We start from the raw sequence: 26,887 nt of genomic DNA on the forward strand, positions 1-26,887 counted from the left end.
ACAATAATCAGTGGTAATACACACCCTGTTATTTATCAGGTGGACCCCTCCTGAGCACAGACTGCAGGGATATGTTCCTGTGAAAACCTCCCTAGTGGGGCCATTTTTCAATTTCCTCACCATAATTAGCTTTCCAGAGGTCTGGCATACACACGCAGGGTGTATGGATATGTCTAATAAGCATAACTAATGGTATGATTTTTTTTTTTTCTAAACTCTAAATTTTCTTTCTAATATATGATCATGATTCCAACTCAGCCCCGTAGAAAAGCTCCTGCTAATTTGAGAGGACTTTACCAGTAAGTGTTTGCAAAGAACAGAACAGGCACTTCCATTCAGTTGTGCAACCCTGTAAACACATGTCCAGCCATGTGAGTTGTTTGCACGTTTTGTGTATCCCACACAGGACACTCTGCCTAACACCCCAGCCTTGGAAATCACACCCAGAGGCAATGAATGCACTCTGCAGTGTTTATTAATCCCACCTCCAAGAGTGAGAGGGTACTCTGGCTTTAGTGAGGGCTCTCTGTAGCTGCTCTCAGTACTTCAGAGCTTGTTCTCAGTGTGTGACATTCATCCTGGTGACACTCAAGCAGCACACTGCTGAAGGACAGCCAGGGCACATCTATATTTGTGCCATTGCTCATTGCTGGCATGCCCCTGTCTGAGCAAAGAGGCAGGGTAAGGTTTCTGCAATGTCTCCCAGCTGCAGTTACAGGAAAGTGGCAAGGAATTGCTTTCTTGTGAATTAATTTTTACTAGGGGGAATAGAAGTTAACTTTGATGCCATCTGAGCTATCAGAAGAATTTATGACGTCTTAAGATAGAAGGCAAGTTTTTAGGTAGTAACATTCTTTGTTATGTATTTATGATAACTGGTGGTCACGGATCTAAACGTGCTTCATGTAATTTTATCTGTGCCTGCAAAGCAAGCAAACAGTGAGCAATCATCTGAAAATCTTATTTAGGCAGCAGGATTGCAGACAAGCTTAATTATGCTAATTTTAATTTATTTCATTTCATTTTGGTAGGGGAAAAAATGTTAATTCACTTTTCTAATTGTAGTAGCTTCTAAAGCAAGCCTTATTGTTTTAATTATGGGGAAAAAAGTCTTTGCAGGAGCCAGACAACATTTTCTGGTATGTGTTAAGACCTTTTCTCTGTTTAAAATGTTAGAATTTGCATGATTTATTTTATTGCCTTCAGCATAAATAGTATTTCTGCCTAACTTTTTGTCCATAGTAGGATATTGCTAACTGTAGAATCCACACCCATGTCTGCAGTGCCAGAAGACAAGCTATGAACTTCTGTGCGGGTTTTCTTACAGATTTGTAGGGCTGCACTCAGCCAGGGATATAAAACCAGAGAGTGCAAAATGTCTCAATATTTTTCACTGGTTTGGGAAGTTGCTTTCTACAAATTGTGTTGACTCTGTTAGCTAAGCATTTCTCAGGAAAATTAGTAAAATGTTGATTAAATAAATTTGAGGTAATAGCAACTACTCAAAACTAAAAAGACCATAAATAATAGTTTGAAAGCAAACTTATGTGAAAACTTATGCAGAAGCTCTGATAGCACTGATGTCTGACTGATCTTTTGGCTTTTTTCTTCTGTGAGAAAGTGATTTTAAAGCTTTCATATGCTTCACTTACCTAGGACTAGATGTAACTACAGATTAAGTGATATTCAGCTGAAATCTTTCCATGAAGTCTTTTGCTTGTGGTATTAAACTGCTGATAAAATTGATCTGAGTAGTTTTGTAGCTATGATTCCATCCATGTTGGTGAGCACTGAAGGGCTGTGGGGACGTTTCAGCTCAGAGAGAGCTCTGACTCTGTACTGGCATTATCTCACTGCTGTTAATGCAGGCTGATCGGAAAGAGTGGGCTTGGGAATCAGCATTAAAACTGCCTTTGCACTTTTAATGTTATCCCACATGCATCTGCTTTATCATACAGCTTTGCATGTCACCTGCACATGCTTTTCACACCTCCCTCCTTGCACAGAACACACAAAATGTGCAAGGTTTGGGTCAGAGCAGGCATCTCTGTCCATAGGCCAATGGCCTGCCTTGCTCCCTAGTTACCAGATGCTTTATATGTTAAAATGTATATTTTCCACAGCACGTGAGAAGCCCCAAAGGGCAGTATGTTTTCTCTGTGATATTCTTTAGAAAGGACCCAAGACCTTGACTCAAGTTTCAATATTAAGAATAGCAACTTGAAAAATACAGAACAGCACTTTCCAGGGCATTTACTAGTATGTTCTGTGGCATCAGTGGTCTCAACAGAGGACATTCTACATTATGCCTGACTGACAGTTCAGAAAACATGCTTGACAGCAGCTGAAGAGTGAGCAGGCTTCAAACCAGGCCATTTCCTATTGCACAGAGCAGCACTAACTGTGCCTGAAGCACAGTCACAGTGTTTATCTGAGGACAGGACTGCTCTACAGTTGGAAATCAGGCATCAGGGTCACAGATGAGGTACTCAGAAAAGAGGATGCACACCAGAGACAGCTCTCTGCTGTGCTTTGCACTGAGGTGAGACGAAAACAGGCTTCCTGTGGCGTTCCTTCAGCAGCTCCACTTAGGGAGTGAAGCTACAGACTTTGGTCTTTCTCACGGCTACCTCCAGGACTGAGCAGTCCTCAGCCAAACCTAATCTATCCCTATACTTTTAAGCAAGAATAGCTACATACTTAGATATCAGGACTGAGATTAAGATCTTTCTTATCTTTTACAAGCTTGAGTCTCATCATCTCAAAAGCCTCCCTGAGGATACCAATGTCATCCAGATCTGGCAGCACGAGAGACTATGGGACTAGCGGCCAACGACATCACTCAGCTTCCCCACCAGCCCCAGAGCCTAGTGACACTGAGACTGAAGGTCTGATCTTCTATCACATGGATCTTTATGGATCAAAGGAGAGGTTTGATATCTTTCCTGAAGAGCCCTCTGGTCAAGGAGACAGATCTCTGGGGGATACGAGAAGGGAATCTGCACCGAGTAGTGAAAAAGTTCAGCGCCCACAAGAAGTTGGCTATGACTTGGAAAAGGAGGTTGCAGAGTTGGCTAAGATGTATGGACTTGATGAGGATAGAGAAAAAGAGCTTGAGCTTCTTGGAGGACATCTGGAGAAGGTGGAGAGCAGATGGCCACCAGCTCGCACAGAAAAAGCAGGATTACAAGGTTCCTTATATAACAGGTCAAAAAGCAGCTCTTCAGTGAAAGATCCAAGCCAAAGCACAAAGCAGCAAGGACTTCCTGATGAGGCTTCTCAAGGTGAAAATCAAAACAAAGCCAGAGCAGATGATGAGGCTGAGAGCAGCACATGGTCCAGAGGGGGGCTAAGCAGTGGTGGCATGTCAGATGAGTGGAACAGTCAGGCTGTCAGTGAGGAGGAGGTAGAGGAGGAGGAGGAGGAAGAAGAGGAGGAAGCAGCAGATGTTTTTTGTTCCACCTGCAAGATACCAATCCGAGCTTTTGACAAACTGTTTGGTGAACACAAGGATCATGAGGTTGCTCAGCTCCCCAGTGCTGTGGAAAGTGAAAAGGTGAGAGTAACACAGGTGTACTGTGGCACCTCTAAAACAGTCTTCAGACATAGTAAGAATCACACTGGGTGTTTTGTAGGAGGAGATCCATAAAAACATGTGCAAGTTGGAAGAACAGATTGCTCAGATGGAAAATGTTGCCAGCCATTTGGAGGAAATCTTCATCACTGTAGAGGTAAGGCATTTTCTCTTGGGCTAACTTTATGGTAGTGGGGTTAAACAGTTTTGACAGTCATACTGACATTCATAGTATTCAGTTGTTAATGAGGTACTTACAGTAACAGAGCACAGAGTTATCTTGGGGTTTGTCTAGACTGAAGTACTCAGGAAAACTCATCCTAAAGATTTTTTTAAGTGGGCTAGTAAAACCACATTTATAATTTGCACAGAGTTTTGCATTCAGAAATAAAGTGACCCCCACTCAGGTCATCTTAGCTTTAAATGGCCAAAGAGCTGTGATCTAACTAGTCCATCCAAAGTGCAGCCCTTGTGTTCCCTCAGCTTAATTCACAGAAGTGTCAGATCCAGGCAAATCCTCGGCCCAGCCGTTCAAGCTGATGCCTTCAAGAGTTGTGCTCCCACTCGGCTGCTGTCACTTGGCCCAAGGGGAAGGAGGTCAGCTGGCAGCAAGTTCAAACCGAAGCAATAACTCAACTGCAGGCTTTTCTCTGCTGCATGTGGCACAGGAGGACATCAGTGCCTGAACAGTGAGCAGCTGCTGGGACTGCTCCTTGCCTTGCTTGCTCCTTAAATTTCCCTTCCTAATGCTTTCTCCAGCTGTGAGTGAGGATACCAGCATTAGCTACCCAGCTGTCTCAGCACAAATCCATGGATCCCACTGAGTTGCCATGGTTTCTTTCGTGGAAAGATGTGATTCACTGTGTTGGTGGAAATGCTTCTGAGATTATGCCTAGGATATATCCTGGTTGTGCTCCCTGGGTTTAGGGGAGCATCATTGTTCCTGCTGTAATTTCTGTTGCTCTTATTTCTGGAACAAAATCCAACACTTTTGTGCTTAAGTGTGGGGTGAATGATCAGAGTAAACCCCTAAAAATGCACATAAGTCAAATAACACCTTCTGTGTACTGGTACCGTGTCCTATTTTTGTGAATTAAATCATGACATATTACCTCTATGATAAGGAGAAATTTAGGCAGACCAGAGTAATATTTTCCTCTGCATGACCTGTGGATCAGACTTGATGCCAAGGTGCAAACCCTCAAATATCTTGCAGGAAAATTTTGGGAGGCAGGAGCAGAACTTTGAGGTGCATTACAATGATGCAGTGCAAGTGCTTGCTCAGAAGTATGAGGAGCAGCTGGAAGCACTGGGAGAAGAGAAGAGGCAGAAGCTGGAAGCTCTGTATGAGCAGCTGGTCAGCTGTGGGAAACATCTTGACACCTGCAAGGAGCTGACAGATGAAACCCAGGAGCTTTTCCTGGAAAATGACAAAGCTGAATTTATGAAGGTAAAGAGTTTTAACTGTTGAAGTGCTTTTTGCTGCTTGCAAGTAGTCTCTGTCTGAGAATCCCAAGCAGCCTTAGTGCTAAGGAGAATTTGGGATGCTCAGTCCGTGGTGCTGTCACTGCTCCTCATGCTTGGCATGGTGGCATTGACTTAGTAGGGCAGCACAATGGGGGCAAAATGCAGAAGCAGAAGTTTGTAATTTGGATGCTCATTCATTTGTGAGTCACACTGGGGTTCAGAGAGAATATATCTTGCTGAAATGCTTATCTGGGGAAACTCTGGAAGCACTTAGTGTTCCTTGCCTTGTGCAGGCTCAGCTCTCTTGCTCTATTCTGGGCTCACAGCAGGCAGGCTGATGTAATCACTTAGGAAGATGTTTCCTTTTCTTGCTCATTTTGGAGGAAAGTTCAGCTGAAATATGTCAAAAGCTCCCACAAAGTGATGGATGAAATCCCACTCTTGAGGTGGTGTCAAGAAGATATTTTTCTTTGGCAGGTAGAAAAATAATTGGAGAAAAAAATCAGAATTTTTACTGATGATGTGATTGCTCTCACCTGAGTTGTCCTGTGACTAAGGTGGGTGGGAGCATTTCTGTAGCACAGTGACAGTAACTTCTGAACTGGACAACAAACAAATCTCATAACACCAGTGTAGTTCTGTGGGTCAGTTTGCTATGACTCCAGCCTGCTGAGTTCTTCTCATGAGCTGACTTTTCCCATTCCTCTGCATCTCTGGAATAAACTTATTTTCTCCTTACCTTGTAAACAGTTTACATAGACCCTAAGAACCATTGTTCATCAAAAAGTGAATGTTGGTTTTGAGCTCTCAGGGGCTTAGGTTTTCTCCTGTACATGCACTGTTTCCAGTTACATGCACTTCTCAGACTCCCTCCAGCACAGATAATTTCATGAGTTCTTTTGCCCAGCTGATTTTGGTTTTTGTTTGTGAGGGATCTGTTGGCACTTTGGACAACCAAAGGAGTAATTGGTCTAAATCTCAATGGGCAGACACTGATGACTACCTGATATTGCTCATTATCTTTCTGCAAATTCAGCTAGGATGTGTCCATTTCAGTAGAAAGGGCTGGCTTTGTTCTCATAGTTGGGTGAGAGCAAATTACTTCACTCCAAGTATTGCATTTGGGGCAATTTGTGTAAGACAGGTCAACAGCATGATGTAGTCTGACTCTGGACTTTTCTACCTCTAACACTGTGTCCTTTTTTTCCAACAGGCAGCAGTAACCATGGTTGACAGGTAGTATCACAGTCTGGGATTTTGTGTCACATTTCTTCCTGATAATTGGATGGGTTATTGGAGATGCTTGCATGTTCTGGACTTTGTTCAGGCACACAAATGTTGTCTAAGCCACTAAAGCTATTGAAATATTTAGTATTTTTGTTTTAAAGTGCATCAATAAAAGTTGCTCTAAGAAATTTAACACTCAAAACTTGTTTGGCTCCAATTTCAAGAAATCCGAAAGGAGAGTTAGAGCCTGAATAAATCAGTGTTTTCAGCTTAGTCATAAGGAAGTAATTTCACTGAGAAACAGGATTGCTAAAGCTCTTGAAATAACCACTCTGGATCCAAATGAGACTAAAATTGAGCTCCCTAAATATACTGTAATGGGCTTATTTATGCATTAATATAGTGAGGTAGAAAATCAAGCTGTGGGAGCTCAGAACAGATACAGAAAAATATTGGAGCAATTGGAAGAAGTCTTAGGGCACACTAAATCATATGCAAAAACCACCCTATTAATTGACTGTTATTGTTCATGAAAGCACAGAGAAAAGATACCCCTTTCTTTCAAATTTACAACACCTAGAGCCACGAGGTCATGAATTAATAATAGTGTGAATTCAAAATAATGGGAGTTATGGAGCTAATAGGGTGCTTCCCTAGGGGGTGCTGGGCATACCCCACTCCCCTGCCCTCTGCAGGAGCAGGGCACACCAGGGTGGCCCTCAGCCCCAGCAGCCAGCTCTCTTTGCCATCTTGGGGCACTGATGGCCACGTGTCTCCAAGCTGTAGGCAGAGGAGGCTGAGCTTGTACAGCTGTGAAAATGGTGCTTTAAGGAAACAGGTGCTAATTTGGAGTCTGCTATTCTCTTAAAAATAGGAATCATAGACTGATACCTCCAATACTACGGTACTTCCAATTAGACATTATTTTTTCCCCCTACAATTACAGGCTGGAAGAATTCTTAAAGCAAGAGGTGAATTTAGAGCTTTCAACACTGCCAGACTTTGAAGAGCGGGCCATAGATGTCTCTGAAGTTGAACAACTAATGAACTCCATTAATGCTATTCCAGGTACTTTTCCTAACTGGTCATTATTTCACACCTATTTACATTTAAGTAAGGATATGTATTAAACATTTCTTCTTTTAAAGGAGATCTGCAAAGGCAGAATTAACTTGTCCCTAGTTTTCCTTCTAGGGTTTTTTGGTTTTTTTGTTTTTTTTTTTTTTTTTTTTTTTTTTTGTTTTTTTTTTTTGCCTATATATACAGGGACTCCAGAAGGTATTTTTGGAAATTTTTTTTCCATTTGTTTTCAATATAAAATTACCAGAATTACTGCTAAATTGGGACTTCCTTGCTTTTGCTGGATGATTTCCTAGAAGGCTCATGAAGATTACCCCCTTCTGTTGAGGGGTCAGGCATGCTTAGTCAGTGATAACTTCTCTTACCTTGTAGTTGCTTGAACCAAATAAAGAGGAACTCCAAACTACTTTAAATAACTTACCCAGCTTCTCTTGATAAACAGATTTCAGTGACTTATTCCTCTGCTATTTAGGAAGCATTTTTCCCCCATAATCCATAGGAGACAGCACAGCATAAACAAATTTTGAATAACTAAAAAAAAGGCCTAAAATTTTAAATATTTTCTGGTGCATCACAAATGGTCAGAAAGAACATTATTTTTTTTACACCCAATACTGTGTTTTCTTAACATAAAACAGCATTTGGTGCTTGTTTGGCTGTGCTGATGCCCCCTGTTGTACAGCTTTTCCCTGATCCCTGGGTGGCTGGCAGCAGTGCTGGCATGGCAGATGTTGGGCTCACTGGAGCAACCCTCAGAGGAGGGGAAGGCTGGGGTTTGTTTATTTCATTGGTTTGCCTTTGTTTTAAAGCAAGGCTAATTCTCACACGCCAGTGACCTGATTACTAGCTGCAATTGCAGACTCAGCTCCTGACTTTTTCCATGTGGGAGGAATGGAGAAACATGACCCTATTCAGTGCCAAGGCTTTGTGCAAACACCTTTGTGAGAGGAGAGGTACAACAAACCATGATTATACATTCAAAAACTGACCTGTTTTTTCCTCTGCAGCTCCTTGTGCCCCTGTGATCAACCCCCAGGCTCCCAATGCAGCAACTGGCACTTCACTGAGAATTTGCTGGGGCCTCTTCTCAGATGACACTGTGGAGTGCTACCAGCTGTGCTACCAACCTGTGAGCAATGAGAGGCACAGGGATGGGCAAGCAGGTAAGGAGGCTGGGGCCCAAGGGACACCTCAGCCCTCCACTGGCAAACCCAAGAGACACCTCAGCCCTCCACTGGCAAAAGCAGCTGATGCCAAAGTGCCTCTGCATGCCTCGTGCACTGTCTGCCACCAAAACTGTCATATCTGCCACCACCATCTGCTTTGTCCCTCTTCCCCTGCCAGGTCTGCCATGCAGCCAGCTCCAGCAGGACCCATCTTAGGGGCAAACACAGGATGTGGCAGCAGCAGGGACAGCAGGAATGAGAAGGGGACAGTGGATGGAGTCACGAGGATTTCTGGAGGGTGGGCACTGTGTTAGAACATGTGCTACCTCATGTATTTTTAAATTGCAGTATTTTTAAAGAGCAAATCATCTTATCATCAGCACTCCAACTGAAACCCCCAGATGATTTTACAGCTTATCTTAGTGCTAATAATAGTCTGTAACTCCCTAAGATGTACAGGCACACAAAAAAACACAGAGCCAAAATGTCTCAGCCTTGTGACAAAACTGCCTTTGCTAATACTGTTCTTGCAGTACCTTCAAAAGTGGAAGCCAGTAGAGTGCCAGTAGAGTGGCCAGTTCAGAAAGAAAAGCAGAAACTATTGGAATTTTATGAGATGAAGAATGAGAAATGAGCAGTAAAATAGCTTCAGCTCTTGTCCCATCTGATTTATGCAGCTTTCGAGGAAGGCACTGTGAAACTGCCTGACAGCTGATCAAAGGGTGTGGAGCACAAGGAGCTCTCCTGAACTCAGCACCCAAAACAATGCACCCCAACTCCACTGTGTGATGCAGCTCTGGGGAAAAGTGGGCAAGTGCGTAAAGGCACTGTAAATGCTTTGTTGTTGTCATTTCAGAGCACACACTAAAAGTGAAGGAAACATACTGCACCATTACTGATCTGTTGCCAAATACACAGTATGAATTTTGGGTCAGTGCTTTAAATGCCTCTGGAATCAGTCCACCAAGTGAAAGAGCAGTTTATGTAACAGGTAAAAATATTTTGTTCATACAACTTTGTAATTTTCGTAGTGAAATTCAAAATAATCTCTGAATTTTATGCAAGTAATGCTTTCTGGGAACTTTCTTTCTTCTGATGTAAGCCTACTGACTGCATGGGAATTCCCCACTTTTATTTAGAGAGCCTCTCATGCCAACTATCCCTGCTTCAGAGTGGCAGAAACAGAAGCAGAGAGACAAAATAACTTATTTAAATGCAAGCATGTAGACCAGCTGTGAAGAAGGTTCAAGTTTCCTGGTTCTGCCAGATGAATCCCAGCTCTCCTTTCATTGGCCTATAGGTATTTTGTGGATTCACCTGTTATGCTGTTCTTTTTAACTGCAGTTCAGTCAAGGACATTGTGTGAAACTCTGACATCAGATTGAGCAAGTCAGTGTGAGACCTTCAAGTGCTTGTTCCAGATGTCTTTGACATCTCAGAGTAGAGAAGAGATGCACCTTTATGACAAAACAAAACTAATAAACAGTTGTGTAGTCAGTCTTTATGCTACTTCTCTGTTTAATTCTCTTGGGACCTTTATAGTCTAAATGAAGTCTTTAAATAGTACTGTTAATCACTCTACCTGCTGTTTATTGTCCATTGGGGAAGCAGGTTTCTTCACAGTATTAGTAAACAGCATTTTTCTATTTATTTGTCTTCAAAGCATGTTGTTTGCAAACATCTTCAAGCAACAGCTCAGAATTGTTCTTTTTTCTACTTTTTAGCTCCTTCACCACCTATCATAAAGAATAAAAAGATCCAAAGCTGTGAAAATGCAGCACTGGTGTTCTGGGAATCCAGAGACATTAACCCTGTGGATTCCTACACAGTTGAATTGTCCAAGCTGACAGATGAAGAAAATGATGATATTATTACTGAGTGAGTTACTCTTCTATTGAGCCCGTGGCCTGTAGAGATTAAACCATTTCAATTGTGTGGCATCAGATAGGACTAAGAAAGGACTCATGACCTTCTGGTGAATTTACAAACAATTCTCTTAGTAAAACTAGTTGTAAAATGTTAATAAGAAATTACTACATGAGAATTATGAGTATTGGAAAAGGGCAGAAGCAGATGTAAAAATCTGCAGCCTGTGACAGACTGTCTCTTGCCCTGCTACAGACAATTGTACAAGGTAAACTGTTGATTGGTCACAAGACATGTTGAAGTGCAATGTCTTCCTTGTTGCTCAGAAAAATAATTTCAAAGGCCTACTTTTGTTTTCTACCCTGTCATTTTCCATGGATTTGTTTTCTGCAGATCTATTGTTGGGATCCCTAACTGTGAAGTCCTAATTCACCTCCAGCCAACACAAAAGTATCACATCTGTGTCAGAGCCCAAAACCTGGGTGGCTCCAGTGAAAGAAGTGAACCTGTCCTGATACACACCACAGGTACTGTACAGCTTGGAACAACCCCAGCAGCTTATTGGAGCATCTATTGTCTTAACAGAGAGATTCCGGCTGGTTTCAATGGCCTCTGGACCAGATCCTAATTTCTCACATCTAATGACACACCTGGTAACATTTTAGGAATGAAAAAAGCAACTTCTTGTAACAATAAGTGCATTGCTTTAGCTCTGTAATTTATATTATTGCTGTCTGGTGCATTTGGTACTTGAAAGTTACTAATTCCTAAACATTTTAAAAGACAGTGTAGCTCAACACCCACATATTGCCAGCCTGCAAAGTACTGACACACCAGTGAGGAAAGCTGTAGTGTGGTTTTACTTCAGAGATTACCATGTAATGCAGCTGCTGCTGGGAATTATGGCTGAGACAGCACTTTCTAGAGCCATTTCGCAGACATTAGTGTTCCCCTTCATCACTGCTGCAACTTTGCTGCTCATCTCAAATCTCCCATCCCACTCACACCTTACCTGTGTCTCTTCTGCCCTCACCTTCTGAGACATATTCAGCAAGATGACCACACAAAGTTATGTTTTAGTAAAAAACCTGTCTGCCACACAGCAGTGACACCACAGAAAAGAAATGCTCATCCTTAAATCCCCGGAGAGGAAAACTGTCATTGTGTTGCCATCGTTTGTGTGTATTCCAAGTGCTTAAATCAAACTCAATATTTGAAATTGCCCATTCTGTTTGCACAGCATGTGTTTGTTTTCAGCAGCACATGCCTGTAATTGCCCTGTCATTGTTTGTATTGTATTTGCAATGAAGTAACTTGCAGTTTGATTACAATGATTTCATTTGGGATTACCATGGGGAGATTAATCTTCTCGGAGTCTACATTATGCAAACAGCTGATGCAAATTGATCTGTTGGCTGCAAGAACCCACCTCCAGCACTGTGAATGGCCTTTGATCCTTTCTGGGGTGGGTAAACAAGCACCAACTACAAACAGCAGCTGTGCCAATGGTGGCTGCTCCTCAGGCCCCAGTGTGTCAGAGCTGCTCTGTGAAGTCTCTGCAGGAAGAAAGGCAGAAACACTTTTATCCTGGGCTGGACTTACCTCTCTGAGGGCTGGTCTGCCAAGGAGGTGCTGAAGCATGAGGGATCCTTTCTCTTCAAACTGCCCAGCATTTATGGGGATGGGTGAGGCCATGGAGAGTCCTTTACACCCCCTTTCTCTTTTCAGTGATTAAAAACAGATTACTTGAAACCAGTAGATTGCAAGGAGAACTCATCTCTGAATAGCTGCTTCCTAATGCCTGCAGCTTTGAGCCCTGGTAGGGTTCAAAACCAGGCTAAGTCCCCTGCTTTTCACCAGACTGAAACTAAACAGTCTTAAACTGTAAAACAAATATTTATCAGAAAAATTTTAAATATATGATCTTGTCCTCTCAATGCCAGCCACAGATTCTTTATAGAGCATTGGTGAATCTTTTTGTGTATCCAAATAACATTTCATCACACCCTTGCTGCAATTCTAATGTTATAAGGAGATACTGGAGTTATCCTTAGGCATTTTCTCTTGCAGGCACCTGCTTCTACCTTAATGAGGACACAGCCCATCCTTTACTGGCAATTCTAGATGATGGATTTACCATTTCATGTGATGAACTGGAAAACCCAGAGTGTGATCTGCCTGTCTATGATAACAGCTTTACAAGGTATACAGGGGCATTTCAGTTCCTTTGGTTCTTTTAACAGATGCCAGGAAATGTCTAATGGGGCTTTCAGCAGCTCTGATTAATTTTTTGAGTTGAAATCTCTCTCTCCAGCTGCTCTTTGGAACTTGGAAATTAATGCAAGTTCTTAAATAGGATTACAGATGCAGCAGCCACAATCATGTACAAGCCTACTTATGTCTGGCACACTGAGCTAAATTTGAACAGGTACTTAGGTGCCACAACAAATACTAAGGAAAGGAGAGGGATCTGAAAACTTACCTCTTGCTGAAAGGTATAACTGATACTATTTGGACCAACAGGTATTACTTTTAAAAAGATTATGCCTTTTGCCATTGAAGAGAGAGATTAAGCTTGCCAAAATGCATTTTCCAGTCAAAACCACAGAACACCACATAACTAGGACAGGCGTTGCAGGATAATACAAGTTTACAATTTATTCCCTCCATGGAAATGCAGTGCTACTAGAGGGCTTGGTAGAAAAGAGTGGTGATCCTTTTCATTAAAGCCATCATGGTAATCTTAAATGGGATTTCATCCCACTTCCATGAGATGCTTTGATGTTTCACATCCACAGCCAGAGCTGGCACTCATCTCATTCAAAGGCTGAGGTTTTGGTACCACTATGAACTTTCACAAATCTCTTTCAAACCAAGATACTGAAAAAAGAAAAATAAAGGAAAAAAAAAAAAAAAAAGAACAAAAAAGAAAGAAAAAAGAAAGGGGGAAAAAAGAAGAAAAAAAAAGCTCCCAAGGAACTTACATGGCAAACTCTTCTTTCTGAAGTTTGTGTGGTCTCCTAAGTTTGGGTAGCTGATGTATTTCCTAAGTAGTTCCTCAGTGCAGCTCAGGTTTGCCTTGGTGGCTTTGCAGCTCTCATTACTATGGTTTTGTTCACAGCTGTTTACCCATCCATTTTGCATCCTTCCTTTTCCTTCTCAGGCTGTAGCAACACAGCCTCCAAATGATGAGTGCAGCTCTCTCTCAGCATTGCCTAGAAGACCTCAGTGTCTGCCAGCAACATCCTTTTCCTTTGTAACTTATAACTTTACACACTACCATAGAAACATAAAAGTTGTGTGTGTTTGAAACCTGCTGTCCCCCTTGACAATGACAGCTAATACACCATGTACTTTTCCTAAGAAAAAGCTGAGGTGTAAGCTTACAGGACTCATGTTGCTCTCCTAAGAGTGTTTCAGAAGCATTTGGAGCGAGTTATTTTGCCCAATTTTCTTGCTTTAGAACCTGTGTTTTTGCAGACTTGCATCTTCAAAGCACCCAGTTCCTTTGATTTCAAGACTGTACCAGTAAATCAAGCTGAAGGGTCTCTCTGTAGTACATTATCTTTGTCTCTACTACACAACTTTCAAAAGAGTTATTTTCTGCATGGTTCCAATCATACATTTCATGGCTCAGGTACCCAGCATATTACAAGTTCTCCTACTGTGTTCAATTCTTCCTAATCTCTCCAAACCCAGAGGGAAGCAGTGTAGACAGGTTCCCTCCTCCCCAGCTGCCCCAGGAACTTCATGCTGTTACAGTGCTCAGTTCCAGTGGTGAGTGATGTTCAAAACCCTGGGCTGTTGGGAAAGAAAATGCAAAATCTGTACTTTTTTCCTCTGCTATGCTGGAGTTCACTAGAGCACTCTCTTTTCTAACAAGCATGAACTTTCCCAGAAAATCCAGGCACTATGGGATGCTGTTCTCCATCTTCCTGGAAGTGCCTGGGGCACTCATTTCTACAAAGCTACCCACAAGTAAAAACAGGGCAGTTGTCACAAAGAAACCTGCAGGCTGGGGATTTCACTGGAGTCCAAACACACTGCACTGCTAAGGTGACAGCAGAAGTGGCTTTTGTTTATTGCTATGTAATGTCCAGGCATATCCATACCTGAATCTATCTAAACACTGTAAAGAGAATTATAAAAAGGCCCTTTTAACACCTATTAAAACACCTATCCCTGTCTCCCACAGATGTATTGCAATCCTGGGCAGTCTGATCCCATTTCCAGGAAAGCATTACTGGGAGGTGGAAGTTGAAGAAGATACAGAGTACAGAGTTGGTGTGGCTTTTGAGAACACTCCAAGACATGGTCACCTGGGGGCAAACAACTCATCCTGGTGCATGAGGCACATCATCACACCCTCCAGGTAAGGGCTGTGGAGGCTGCAGGCCTCCAACAGGAACAACTCTCACACCTGCAGGCAGGGCAGCAGGGAAAGCAGAGATTTTATATCAGCTCAGACCAGGCACTGGGGACTCCGACATCCCACCGCTGTCCCTGTGAACTGGTGTTGGAAGGATACTGCTTCAGCAAATCCTCCTGCTTTTTTAGGGTGTTTCAGCAGCATTTGGCATGAGTTATTTTGCCCAACTTCCTTGCTTCAGAACTTGTGTTTTGGCAGATTTGCATCTTCAAAGCACCCATTTCCATTGACTCTGAGAGGGTGCTACTGAATCAAGCTGAAGGGTCTCTCTGTGATACATTGTCTCATTGCAATGAGACATTGTCACATTGAAACAAATTGCAGGAACAAATCTGAATAAAATCAGAGTTGCAGAATTTAGCTGTAAACATTACTAAAACCTCAGTGAGAAGACAGTAATAATCTATGCAATCCAGAAACTACATATCTAGCTAAACCCAACTGGTTTTCATCTCTGTCCTACCTATGGCAGTATGTCTGCAGAAATGCCAGCTCCCTCCTGCCTCAGCTGCACTGCTGGCTCTCCCCTGGACCACTGCCTTTGACTCTCATGTGCAACCTGGGCACCTGTGTGCACAAAGTGCTTCCCTTTGAGAGGAACCAGGGTGCCTTCAGCTCTTTTGTTTTTCTCACCTGCAGGCACAAGTATGAATTCCTGCACAGTGGGATGACACCTGACATCAGAATTACTGTTCCCCCCAGAAGGATTGGCATCCTGCTGGACTATGAGAACTGCAGACTGTCATTTTTCAATGCAGATATTGCCCAGCACCTTCACACATTCAACTCACACTTCCAGCATTATGTCCACCCCTGCTTTGCACTGGAAACACCTGGTATCTTAAGGATACACACTGGAATTACAACACCCCTATGGACTGCCCTGCCATAACCTGTGTTCTGCAGCTGCCACACCCCTGTGTAACCTGCCCTGAGCAATGCCCTCTTTCAGCATTAACTGTACCATCACACTCCCTATGAACCAGCAGTTTCCCCCTAGTAAGAGCAAAGCAACCTTGACCCAAACCAGCTGCCAAGCCTAGCAGCTTGGAGTTTACATCCTCTTGGGAAGGATCTTAGCAAAAAGCCACTATGATCACAAGAGCCATCAGCATCTCAGAATTCTCGTTAGAAATGGACACCTTCCTTCTCAGAGGTGATGCTGTCACCACCCTGCAGTGGCAGCTGGATCACAGCTCCCCCAACACCCACCTGAAGCCTAGGGAACTCCCCAGTTCCAAAGCAATCATTGATTCTACTCCTGAGTCTACTCAAGAGCTAAAAACTCAAAGAAAAACAAAAATAGCAAAAGGCATAATCACTGTACAGCTGCTGGAGCTGAAAGCACTCCAGTCATGAAGCTGATCTCCCAATCAAGTGTTCTTGTTGTGACACAAGATAATCAAATATGCTGCCCCTATGTTTGTGCCTACATACCCAGTAGGACTTTCTGAAATACCCAAGGCCTGCACTCCAGTCTCAAATGTAAGCCAAATTTTTACAGAATGCTTCTCATTCATTCACCCAGGGAAAAAAAAAGATAGGCTATTTGCAGTGCTTGATTGTCCTTGTAGAAAAACCTAAAGCAACATTTTTAGCTGCTTCCTTTTAGCTATGCTCATCTCCACTTGGGTGTACCCTCCCTCCACAGATCTGTTCTCCCCCTCAGCACTGAAGAATTCCACTCCATGCTGTGCCCTAGAAGCTGTGTGTGTCCAGTGAGGCTGGCAGGACTCTGGCCTAGCATGCAGTTGAGACATCCTTGTTTGGGTTTCATTTCCAGACACTAATCAAGACAGACCCTGCCTGTCAAGCAGGCTTGGCCAGCTCTGAACAGCCTCATCCATCCATGTCAAAACTACCTGAACTCAATCAAGAGTCATTAACAGAGGAGCTTTTCCACAGATTTATTGCACATTGATTACAAAAATCATTGGTTCAAGTTTCCATTCTAGGGAATCACCAGGAACAAGCAGTGGCCTCTACAATATGCAGGGTCTCTACAAATAAATGCCATTGGCAAAACTAAAGAGATTTTACACAGAACTGTGTATCAAAAGCTTGTCTGTTCTTTCTCAAATAGCTTTTAAAGTCTTACCAAAACAGGCCTTTAGAAACCACAAAAACAGGAGCTGACTATGTCCATACAGCAGTGATTAGTACCAGCTGCTCTTGGATATCTGTTTCAAAAGCCTCAGAAGATGGGTTTAGCAACACTGAGCTATACCAGCAGAGCATCATTTCTCAACCTACCAGGAATGAAGGTATTTTCAGGGCAGAAAAGGTTGTTATGGTCACTTTGTCACACCTGCTGTAGGCAGGCCAGAGACTTTCAGTTGCCTGGTCTGCCAGTGAGCAGAGCAGCCTGTGGCCATGTGTGCCCTGCTGATGCTGGCATGGCCATGGGAACAGCAGCTCTAGGGTACAGCTCCTGTGCAGGGGATGGAAGTGCTGAGATAGCACCATTCTTTGCTTAAAAATGTATTCCTTGACTCTGGGGCCAACTTCTACCTACTGGAACATGTTTTACCCCTATCAGCCAAAAACTGAGAGCCCCACTCTTAGATACCTGAAAGAGTGTAACACACAGCCATCAGAGCAGAGGTATGAGGACATCTGAACCTCCCAACAGAGCCTCTAATGCACAAAGGCTGCTGGTGAACCCATGATTCCACTACCCACCACCAGCTTTCACCTCAAGTGTTTAAACCATAGCTGTAACCTGGCAAATACTTTCCAGTTGGTGATCTGAACTGGCAGGTCCCCAGGACTTCACAACCCTCTCACTGGACAGTGCAAGGGCAGATTTTCTGAGCCAAATTCAAGGTGCTCAGACACCCCTGCAGTGGGACTCCACACACAGGTACCAAACAGTTCTGTTGTTATGCTGCCAGTGGCTGAGAACAGGAGAATGTCTCTCTCTGCTCAGGAGAACGGCCCCATAGTCATCACCAAGCATGGCACAGGACTGCTAAGGCAGTGACAGAAGTATCTGAAAGAAAGAAAAAATATGCAATAATTGGCTTCTAGGTTAAAAACAGCAAGGGAAATGAGTTTGTATGTTTCTCTTTAATAAAAGCTTCACCTGTTGGTACTAGCCCAAGCTTTTCCTCCTTTAAGAATCCAAACCCCATCACTAAATATTTATACAGCAAAGGAAACTTGACAGTGTGTGTTTCTTAAAACCAGCTGTTGCTCTGAACAATCTCTATATAAATCCTTTACAGGGAGACCACACTTCCACTGCAGAGGTCTACTAAGCTGTAAGTTTACACCTGCATGTCTCTGTATTCAGTTTATTCACCAGGTGTATACAGTTTACTGGAACTCTGAGTATAGCACTCACCTTGGACAACTGTGTTGATCTGAGATCTATTACTCTGCATTGAAAAGGTATCTCAGATAAGGCAAAACTAGTTCTTACCTCTGGCCTGTACACAGGAACTCTGGCTGAACTATATCATGTGGTAGGGCAACAGTCAAAAATGAGTTTGTTCTAACATTATGTTCTGCAAGCTGCATTTTTCCTCATACCTGTTGGGTCTTTTTCCTCCTTGTTCCTTTTTCTTATGGGCATTTACTGGCACACAGTAAAATCCATCCTCTGCAAAGGACAGAAGCTTGTGCCTGAGGCTCTGGTTTTGGCCAGCTGAAGCCCACAGGCAGTCCTCATGTGCAACAGTGATCCATGCATCCCTGCAGGACTTGCAGCATCAGGAACTGCCAAAGGACCGGGCACCCTCACCATCCTCCCCCAGCAGCTAACTGGGGACTCTGCCAGGCTGCCCAAACCCCTTCAGGCCAGAAGGATCCCTTTCCCCAGTTTCCCTGTGATTTCAAATTCACATTGTTGCCACTGGAGGGCATCACGTGAAGCCCTTTCATAAGGCCACACTGATTTCACACAGATTTCTGAGGCTGAAAACAGTTTTCAAACCGGTTACCATAATCCAAGGCATGTCCAGTGTCCCTCCTCACCCAGTGCTGGAGCCGGGAACAAAGGGCCTGTGAGCAATTAAATAGGTGACACATGTCAAAGGCACAAATACAAAAGACAATGCAATAGCTGGAATACATTTAATCTGGATTTAAAACACACACATCACCTTTTACTACAGAAACATGTGACTTTTAACCTGCTCTCTCTCACTGCCATTAAAACATTGTAGGTAGATCAAGTAGGTCCTGACTTTTATCTCACAGACAGGCCTTGTTCTCCCACCATTTAATTTAGGAGGATAGTATCAGTGGAGTCAATATAGTGCCACTGGCTCCACTTTCTTAGTCCTCCAGATGAATCTCCACAAGAAACTCCTGAAAAGCCTCAGACCACACTGAATTCTCCTAAAGTAGACAGCAGGGCCTAATCAGGAAGGCAATTCCCTATTCCTGTCTTCAAACCCAGTTGCATCTTTTTACTGTTCATCTCTGTTTCCCAATATCATTCATTAGCAGCACACAGCAAAGCAACCAAGGACCGTGCAAAGGTGAGGCTTTGCTTCCTGCCCACACTTCACTGCAGTCCTGGGCCAGTCCAAAACACAACACTGCCTTTTATTGCATTTTCTCACCATCACTTTCATGGTGGTGTGCTCAGTTGTCAATATGTACTGGGACTCATCTTACCCACCTTACTTAAACCTTTTCCAAACAAGCTTACTTTTCAAGCTTTACTTGCTCTGATGGAAGCGATATTGAGACAAACTGCTTCACAGAATGGCTGTAAGGGGCTGCACCCTCTGCCAAAAGGGTGCTCACCCCACAGCTAAATAAAAGCTAAATAGAATCCAGACACCAAGCTATGGCTTTAAACAGCCCCAGAAAGGCTGCACTAGTGGGTCCCGGGCTACCTCACTAAACCATCACCACCACAACGAGCGGACCCGGCGGGCAGCGCTTACCTGGGCCCCGGGCAGGAGCGCCTCTTCACGGGCCCCGCGCCGGCCGCGGCCCGGGGCTCCCGGCGGGACGGGCACCACGGCGGCGGCTCCCGAACGGGACATGGCGCTCACGGGCAGAGCCGCGGGCAGACCGGGCCTCGGCGCCGCGGCACGGGAGCCGCTCCGGCCGCACGGTCACGGGACCTTTCCGTGTGCGAGCGAGCATGGGAGGCCGTGCCCGAGCTCCGCCGCTCTCCCGCTGCCGGCCGGCCGCCCCCAGGCACCTCAGCCCGCCGCGGGAGGAGCAGGAGCGGGGCCGGGGCCCCGCCGCCATGAGCTCCCCCACCTCACCTCGTGGCGCCGCCATTTCCCGCGGCGCGGTCGGAGCGCCCTCAGAGAAGGCGGGGAGAGGGCGGGCGCTGCCTACCTGCCTTCCTTCCTTCCTCTCGCTTCTTCCTTTCCCTGCTTGTGCCGGGCCAGTGCTGCGGACGGGGAGAGACCGCTCGAAGTTCCCCCCTGGAGTGGGCGCTCTGTTCCCGCAGCCCCGGCCTCACTAACGCAGCCTATTCCCGAGACATTACGGACCGAGCCGAACTCACCACGCTCGGCGCCCGCCTGAGGCCGACCTGCCCTGGGCTGGGCCATGGAGCGGCTTCCCCAGTGATGGCTCCATCCACACACAGCTGAATTGCTGCCTCCAGCAGCCACCATCCCCGTGCAGCACCTGCTGTGCTTGTCCACCTCCATTCATTCCCATAACATGTGCTTGATCCTGCAGAGTGAAGCACGAGAATAACACCGGCTGCTAGCACAGCCCTGGCCAGGCTGAGGGAGAACCACCAGCTCTCAGCAGCTCCTGGGTCTCCAGCAGGATTGGGGCCGGACAAAGGTGCTATTTCTCACTCCTGAGGTGGGTGTTCCATAGCTCCCAAATCACCTGCGCGGCGCCCTCATCCAGGCTGGGCTGAGCCCAAAGTAGCATGTGAACCCCCTTGCCTTGGATGTATTTGCAGCCAGTCGAACACTCAAGTTTTCTGTCAATCTCTAAACAAAATCCCATTAACTTTCCCTTTCTGACATTGGAAAGTGAATCATCAGGTGATGCCTGGGGCCCCCCCAACACCTCCTGCCTTGTGTCCCTGTGCTGAGGTGAAAGCTGCAGCCAGGCTGCTGTAATAGAACTATGAATTGTGCCTGTGCAGTGACAGTCATATATTTATGGTGTGTGTACTAAAATGCTTGATGAAGGAAACATTTTGCCTCCCATACATGGATGCATGTATTTTACAGTGAGGATTTATTTAGCCGAAAATTTCTGAGCATGCCCAAAGAGATGGCCTGTATTGACATACAGGAAAGGACATTAGGAATCAGTCTGACTTCCTCACAGCCTGCCCAACAGAAAAAAAAAATGCCTTTGTTTCTGGTGGAGAATTTCAAATTCAGCATCATCATGTTCTCTTGCTTTGCATTTCTCTGTGAACTAATCTTAGAGTTCATATCTGGCTCTTAAAAGAGTTCAACCAAAAGGTCAAAGGATAGATAAAAATGTAAACACCTATATAAACAGCTGTTTAAATTACAAACCGATGGTTTGGTTTTGTTTGTTTGGTGGGGTTTTTTATGGTTTTGTTTTGTTTTTGTTTTGCTGCAAATGGAAAAGCAGCCATTGGTTTTTGGGCCATGCTGTCTCAGTCCCTGTGTGAAGTTTTGGACATTGCAAATATCTCATGACTGGGTCAGCACAGTGGCACAGCAGTGAGAGCAGGCCTGTGTGGGGCACTCTGCCTCTCTCCACTTGCAGCACAAGAAGAAAATCTAAGCTCAGGGTGCATCTGATCAAAGGAGGTGGAAGTAGGTCTGAACTTAGCCACAGCACTGTGGCATTTCAGGTACACACTGTAATTATGTGACCATATATTTGCAACCAGGCTTTTGGGACTTTTAAGTCCCAAAGTGGGGCTACTGGTAGGCAGATGGAAGAAATAAAGCCCCAAATCCAAAGCCCTTTTTTCAGACCACCTTCTACAAACATGATTGACTCTTGTTACAACAAAACAACACAAATATCACTTTGCTAATACCTACTGAGCCAGACTTAAACATGTCACTGATATTTACTTAACGAACATGGTTACGTATGTACTCTGCTGTGGTTCAAAGAACACTTATTTATTTAGAACAGCTTATTTTGAAACAAGGCTTTGAATTGTTTGTTTTGTTGTTGTTGTTGTTGGGGTTTCTGTGTGTTTTTTGGTTGGACGGTGGGTTGGTGTTTTGGCTGTTTTTTTGGTTCCTGGCATGATAGAGCAGCTAAAACTTTGTGCTTTCTGACCTTGCCTTGTCGGAGATCTGTCCTAACAGGGGACAGCACATTGGCACTGAGTCTGGCAGCGTGGATTTTGAGGGGCTGGGAGAGGCCGCTCACTTTTAGGGCTTGGTTGACAGGTGAAGAGAATTCACTCTGCTCTCTCAATGTCCTGACAGCTGTCTGTACACCAGCAATTGCAGTCTTTCCCCCTCATTAAACCCAAAAGCCGTGTCTGATGTTACCCACCATTCTCAGCCCAGCCACAGAGGGGTGGCCTGGGCAACTCCCCTGCTCCAGAGCGCTCCCGTTCACGCTGTGTCCTTGCAGTCTGCCTTACTTACGGTAAGCAGAGTGTGAAACAGTCGCACTGCCGGTAACAGAGTGTGAAACAGCCACAGCGCCCGGTAACAGAGTGTCAAACAGCCACAGTGCCTGGTAACAGAGTGTGAAACAGCCGCACTACCCGGTAACAGAGTGTGAAACAGCCACAGTGCCCGGTAACAGCGTGTGAAACAGCCACAGTGCCCGGTAACAGAGTGTCAAACAGCCACAGTGCCCGGTAACAGTGTCAAACAGCCGGTACTGCCCGGTAACAGAGTGTGAAACAGCCACAGTGCCCGGTAACAGAGTGTGAAACAGCCACAGTGCCCGGTAACAGAGTGTGAAACAGCCGCACTGCCCGGTAACAGAGTGTGAAACAGCCACAGTGCCCGGTAACAGAGTGTCAAACAGCCACAGTGCCCGGTAACAGAGTGTCAAACAGCCACAGTGCCCGGTAACAGAGTGTGAAACAGCCACAGTGCCCGGTAACAGTGTCAAACAGCTGCACTACCCGGTAACAGAGTGTGAAACAGCCGCACTGCCCGGTAACAGAGTATGAAACAGCCGGTACTGCCCGGTAACAGTGTCAAACAGCCGGTACTGCCCGGTAACAGTGTCAAACAGCCACAGTGCCCGGTAACAGTGTCAAACAGCCGCACCGCCCTGTATGGGGACAGCGCTGTGACTCCGTGCCCGCCGATGGCATTCGGCTCTCCCACGAGTCTCACCGAGCCTGGCACACAGTGCAGTGGGAGGACGAAGCTCTGCCATCTCAGGATCTCTCACCAGCATCTCTGAAAAACACCAGAGGCCAACCTTTATGAAAGCACCCACTTTCTACATTTCCTCTTCCCATTTTTTGGGAGGATTCTCACCAGAGCCCTCAGCAGCAGGCAGGCAGCCCCAGGACTAGGCCAGGGAATGCTCTGGTGTGGGTGCCCACAAGCCCCTGTGCTTCCCTGCAGCTCATTTCACCCACCTGTGAAAGGGCTCTGTAGGTCTGCTTGTAAAGCTTAGAGATCTGTAAAGGAAAATTTTCTTTTTCTGTGTAGAATAATATTACAAGCAAATTAACTTTTGAGGGGTTTTTTTGTTTTTTGTTTTTTTTTTAAGGCAAAAATGGACAGTTCTTTCTGGAGGCAAAAAGCAATATTTCTCACACATTTTACACTACAAATACCAAGAAAATCTTATCAAACATATTCCATTTTATCTTTAGGCTGAAGACAAAGTCATACCTCCTCCCCCAAGCTGGGGAGCTGCAAGATCACCAGATTGACGTCATTCTCCTTGGTGATAAAACATGCTGCATGCTGAACTTGGCATTCAGCATGCTCAGGTTGAGCTAAGAGCTAATGTAATGAACTCTGGGGAAGGATTTACATCAAATACCACTCTGGAATATTAAATACAGACAAGACCAACTTCTCACTTGAATAATTACACACTGGCTGAATTCCTCCTTTAGTTTCAAAGAGGAATCACCTTTCTCACTTCCTTTTGAAAATTGTATGCATTGGTGCACTGTTTCACTACCTCTGTAATAAAAGGATGAAGTGATTTCTGTTAAGTACCACGGGTACTTAACATCTTAAGTACTAAGATGAGTTTCAGCTCTAGCAATGACTCTTGCCACTCGACGGGGGGAGCAAGCAAACCAAGAAAAGGCAGATTCAAATTTCAACAAGTGTCCCCAGCTGCTTGTGCTTGCTAACATAACCTCAAAGGCAGAGGTGCCTGGGAACACTCCTGACTTCACTTTGCACGTGGGAGTGCAGTACCAAAGCTTTGCACACATATTCCCACTGCCCCAGCAGCACTGCAGTGCTCACAAGCTATTTCAGTTAACTGTGTTTGTACTCTCCTTCTGCCTGTGGATACCAATGTAAGGCTTTCAGCCATTGTAAGATATTTCTCCAGGATCACTTTGAGCCAGAAAGAAAAATATTTTCTTGTGGTAAAAGCTGTAGTAAGCAGCAAGAGTCAGTTTGAAAGGCAGGGTTCAGTCCCAGCATTATGGCTGTGTGTTTGAGGGACATGTTTAGCCAGTGGAAGTTAAAGGAAAGACTCCTAGTGAATGAAAGAAAAATGCAAGCAGAGAAGCTGGAAGAGAGGAGGAAAGTGGAACATGAGAAGACCAAAAGGCTGTTTCCTAGCCTAACACTGTTAAACCACAGGCAGGGCTTGAAGATCCAGGACTTCAAAGATATTTAGAAGCCTCAAAGCTACTTAGGTTAGTGGCTCTGGGTTCCCTGGCCTTTCCTAGCTCAGTTGCCTTGATTGTTAAAGAGGCAACTGCCTTTGTTTCACAGGGTTTGCAGAGCTGAGTCCACTGAGGTTTGCATGGGAAATGTTGGAGGAGAGTCCTAAAGATGTTGAACAATGGAAAAAAGGAACACATGAGACACTCTTCCTAAGTAACATTCAAAGCAGGCACTGAGATAAAGCATTCAGTGCTTTGGTGCCCTTTGCTCACAGAGCCAAAGCTTCAGCAAAAACCAGCTGAAACACCTGGACATCCCCTTTGTTCTGAGCCAGCAGCACAGGGCTGCACAGGGACACGGCACCGATTTGAAAGCTTGTTTTCTGCATCTAAACACCATGTCAGGACAGACTGCACTCCATCCTGCTATCATTTAACAGCACCCCTGGGACCCCTGCACCTTGGAGGCATGATGTCACACATGAGCAGAGAGATTATTTGTTTTGAAGCTTCTGAATAGCTCTGAGACCTCATTTCAAAGCACTCTTTGCAGAGTCATGACTCAAAGCCTTCTGGTCTCACTGAAGGGCACAACTGACTACTGTTTGCTTGTGCTGTTTCTCAGCACTCAGCCAGTGATTATTAGATATCTATTATCCTTTCCTCTCTTTTATGCAGGAATGCCATTGCTCAATTCCTTCATGTTTAAGACATAATTTTAAAAATGCTTTTTCAATGATTCCTCTACTGAGACAAGCAGAAACACCCAGAGAAAAAGGCACTGCAACAAAAAACAAGGCATTCATTAAATTTCAGGAGATTTAAAATTTATATATTAAATTATTTATATAGCCATTGGGTAAACTGCAGTATGAAAACCATCATCAGACTTGTGATAAGGTAGCTGTGCATTTGCTGAAAAGACAACATTGTTTTTACCAGATCATAATAATTCAGATTCACTTGGAGGCATCTACAGTGATACTCAGGTTTAAAAGCAGGATTACCTGATAGAAAATATGTAGCATGGAAAATAGAGCCATTCATTGTGCCATTTAATGCTGAATTGTGGAACCTTATTAAGTTTTAAAACACAGAGCTTTTTACTAAAGCCCTGGAGGTGCATAAAGGACCTCTCCTTCATCATGTCTGCATTGGAATTTACTCTTGTATTAGCATTAAAGCAAGAACAAATGAAAAGAGCAGACACTGCATTAAGACTGCCAGCCTAACTGAAACTGGGAACACTTCAATCACACTCAGTTTACTCCAGTGCTCTCCCTTCCATGGTGAAGGACCCTCAGTAAAGCCATTTCTGTCCCCAGGAAGTTGCATCACTGAGTGACAGTTCAAAAAGCTGGAAAGGGTCCAGAGCGCAGGGCATGTGATGCTGCTGTGTAATCTTGGAGAATAAAGAAGGGAATCTGGAATGGCTAAAGCATGTGCAGTGGGAGGAAAGACATCTGCATCCTGGAGCAGTGAATATCAGGTTAGAGCTATCACTGCTCCAACAGCAAGGCCTTCATGCTCATGGGCAGCAGCCTGGAATCATCCCCACAGAACAGGCACAGCCTCACAGGGCACAGAAAGCTTCAGAGGTGCGGCTTGGAGAGAGAAGCTCAGTGGGAAGAAAGTCAAGATCAGGCATCATGGTTCCAGATTTTAGTTATAATCTGTCCTTGGCAAATTTAGATGGACAAGAGAGTGAACAAAGCTGCAGTGGCTGAAAATCAGTGTTTTATGTTAAGGGAAATTATTGTACACCAATATGGACATAAATCTGGCTTACAGAGAGGGTTAATTAGCACAGTTCTACAGTCCAAGTAATGGAAATAAAGATGCAGTGTGAATTTCAGGGAATTAATCATATTGATCACATCTTTTCAGTGATGATGCATCAGGCACTTTTATCGCAGATGAAATTAACTGCTTTTTACCATATATTAATATAACCCAGAATATTAACTATGCTTATGAAGAAATTTTTTTCTGGGCAGTTTAGTATCTTTATTGAGGATCTGGATGAGGGGATCAAGTGCACCCTCAGTCAGTTTGCAAATGTAGCCACGTGGGGATCAGTCTCTCCTCCCAAGAAACAAGTGATAGGACAAGAGGAAATGGCCTAAAGTTGCACCAGGGGAAGCTTGGATTGGATATTAGGATTATTTTTTTTTTTTATTTCAAGGGTTGTCAAGCACTGGAAGAGGCTGCCCAGGGCAGTGGTGGAGTCACCATCCCTGAAGGGATTTAAAACAATGTGGCACTTGGGAACATGGTTTAGTGGTGGATTTGGCAGTGCCGAAGGAATGGCTGGACTCCATAATCTTAAAGGTCTTTTCCATTCTAAATGATTCCATGATTTT

At 44.5% G+C, this 26,887-nt stretch overlaps 1 protein-coding gene, 1 long non-coding RNA gene and 1 other non-coding gene across 5 annotated transcripts; 1 reads left to right on the forward strand and 2 right to left on the reverse strand.

Annotated features, from left to right (window-relative positions):
• Window positions 1–662: 662 nt before the first annotated feature.
• FSD2 (fibronectin type III and SPRY domain containing 2) lies at window positions 663–16,667 on the forward strand. 3 transcript variants are annotated; one of them, XM_059482212.1, is made up of 13 exons: window positions 663–842; window positions 2,746–3,556; window positions 3,636–3,731; window positions 4,791–5,024; window positions 6,255–6,277; window positions 7,215–7,336; window positions 8,356–8,511; window positions 9,371–9,505; window positions 10,239–10,392; window positions 10,774–10,907; window positions 12,451–12,583; window positions 14,576–14,752; window positions 15,449–16,667. In XM_059482212.1, exons 2-13 carry the CDS (start codon window positions 2,786–2,788, stop codon window positions 15,699–15,701), a joined length of 2,388 nt encoding a protein of 795 aa, XP_059338195.1. In that variant the 5' UTR covers window positions 663–842; window positions 2,746–2,785; the 3' UTR covers window positions 15,702–16,667. The 3 variants fall into 3 exon arrangements, with proteins under 3 accessions (XP_059338195.1, XP_059338197.1, XP_059338194.1); XM_059482214.1 differs by having other exon boundaries at window positions 670–681; XM_059482211.1 differs by lacking the exon at window positions 663–842 and adding an exon at window positions 972–1,139.
• A 35-nt stretch (window positions 16,668–16,702) lies between these two features.
• LOC132079529 (uncharacterized) lies at window positions 16,703–19,641 on the reverse strand. The gene is made up of 2 exons (XR_009419424.1): window positions 18,754–19,641; window positions 16,703–17,801 (listed from the first exon to the last, which is right to left on the reverse strand). It is a non-coding gene; the product is annotated as an uncharacterized LOC132079529 (long non-coding RNA).
• LOC132079797 (small Cajal body-specific RNA 15) lies at window positions 18,971–19,102 on the reverse strand. The gene has a single exon (XR_009419458.1). It is a non-coding gene; the product is annotated as a small Cajal body-specific RNA 15 (non-coding RNA).
• Window positions 19,642–26,887: the final 7,246 nt, after the last annotated feature.

Source organism: Ammospiza nelsoni, chromosome 14 (genome assembly GCF_027579445.1).
Source record: "Ammospiza nelsoni isolate bAmmNel1 chromosome 14, bAmmNel1.pri, whole genome shotgun sequence".
In the NCBI taxonomy this organism is placed as follows: domain Eukaryota; kingdom Metazoa; phylum Chordata; class Aves; order Passeriformes; family Passerellidae; genus Ammospiza; species Ammospiza nelsoni.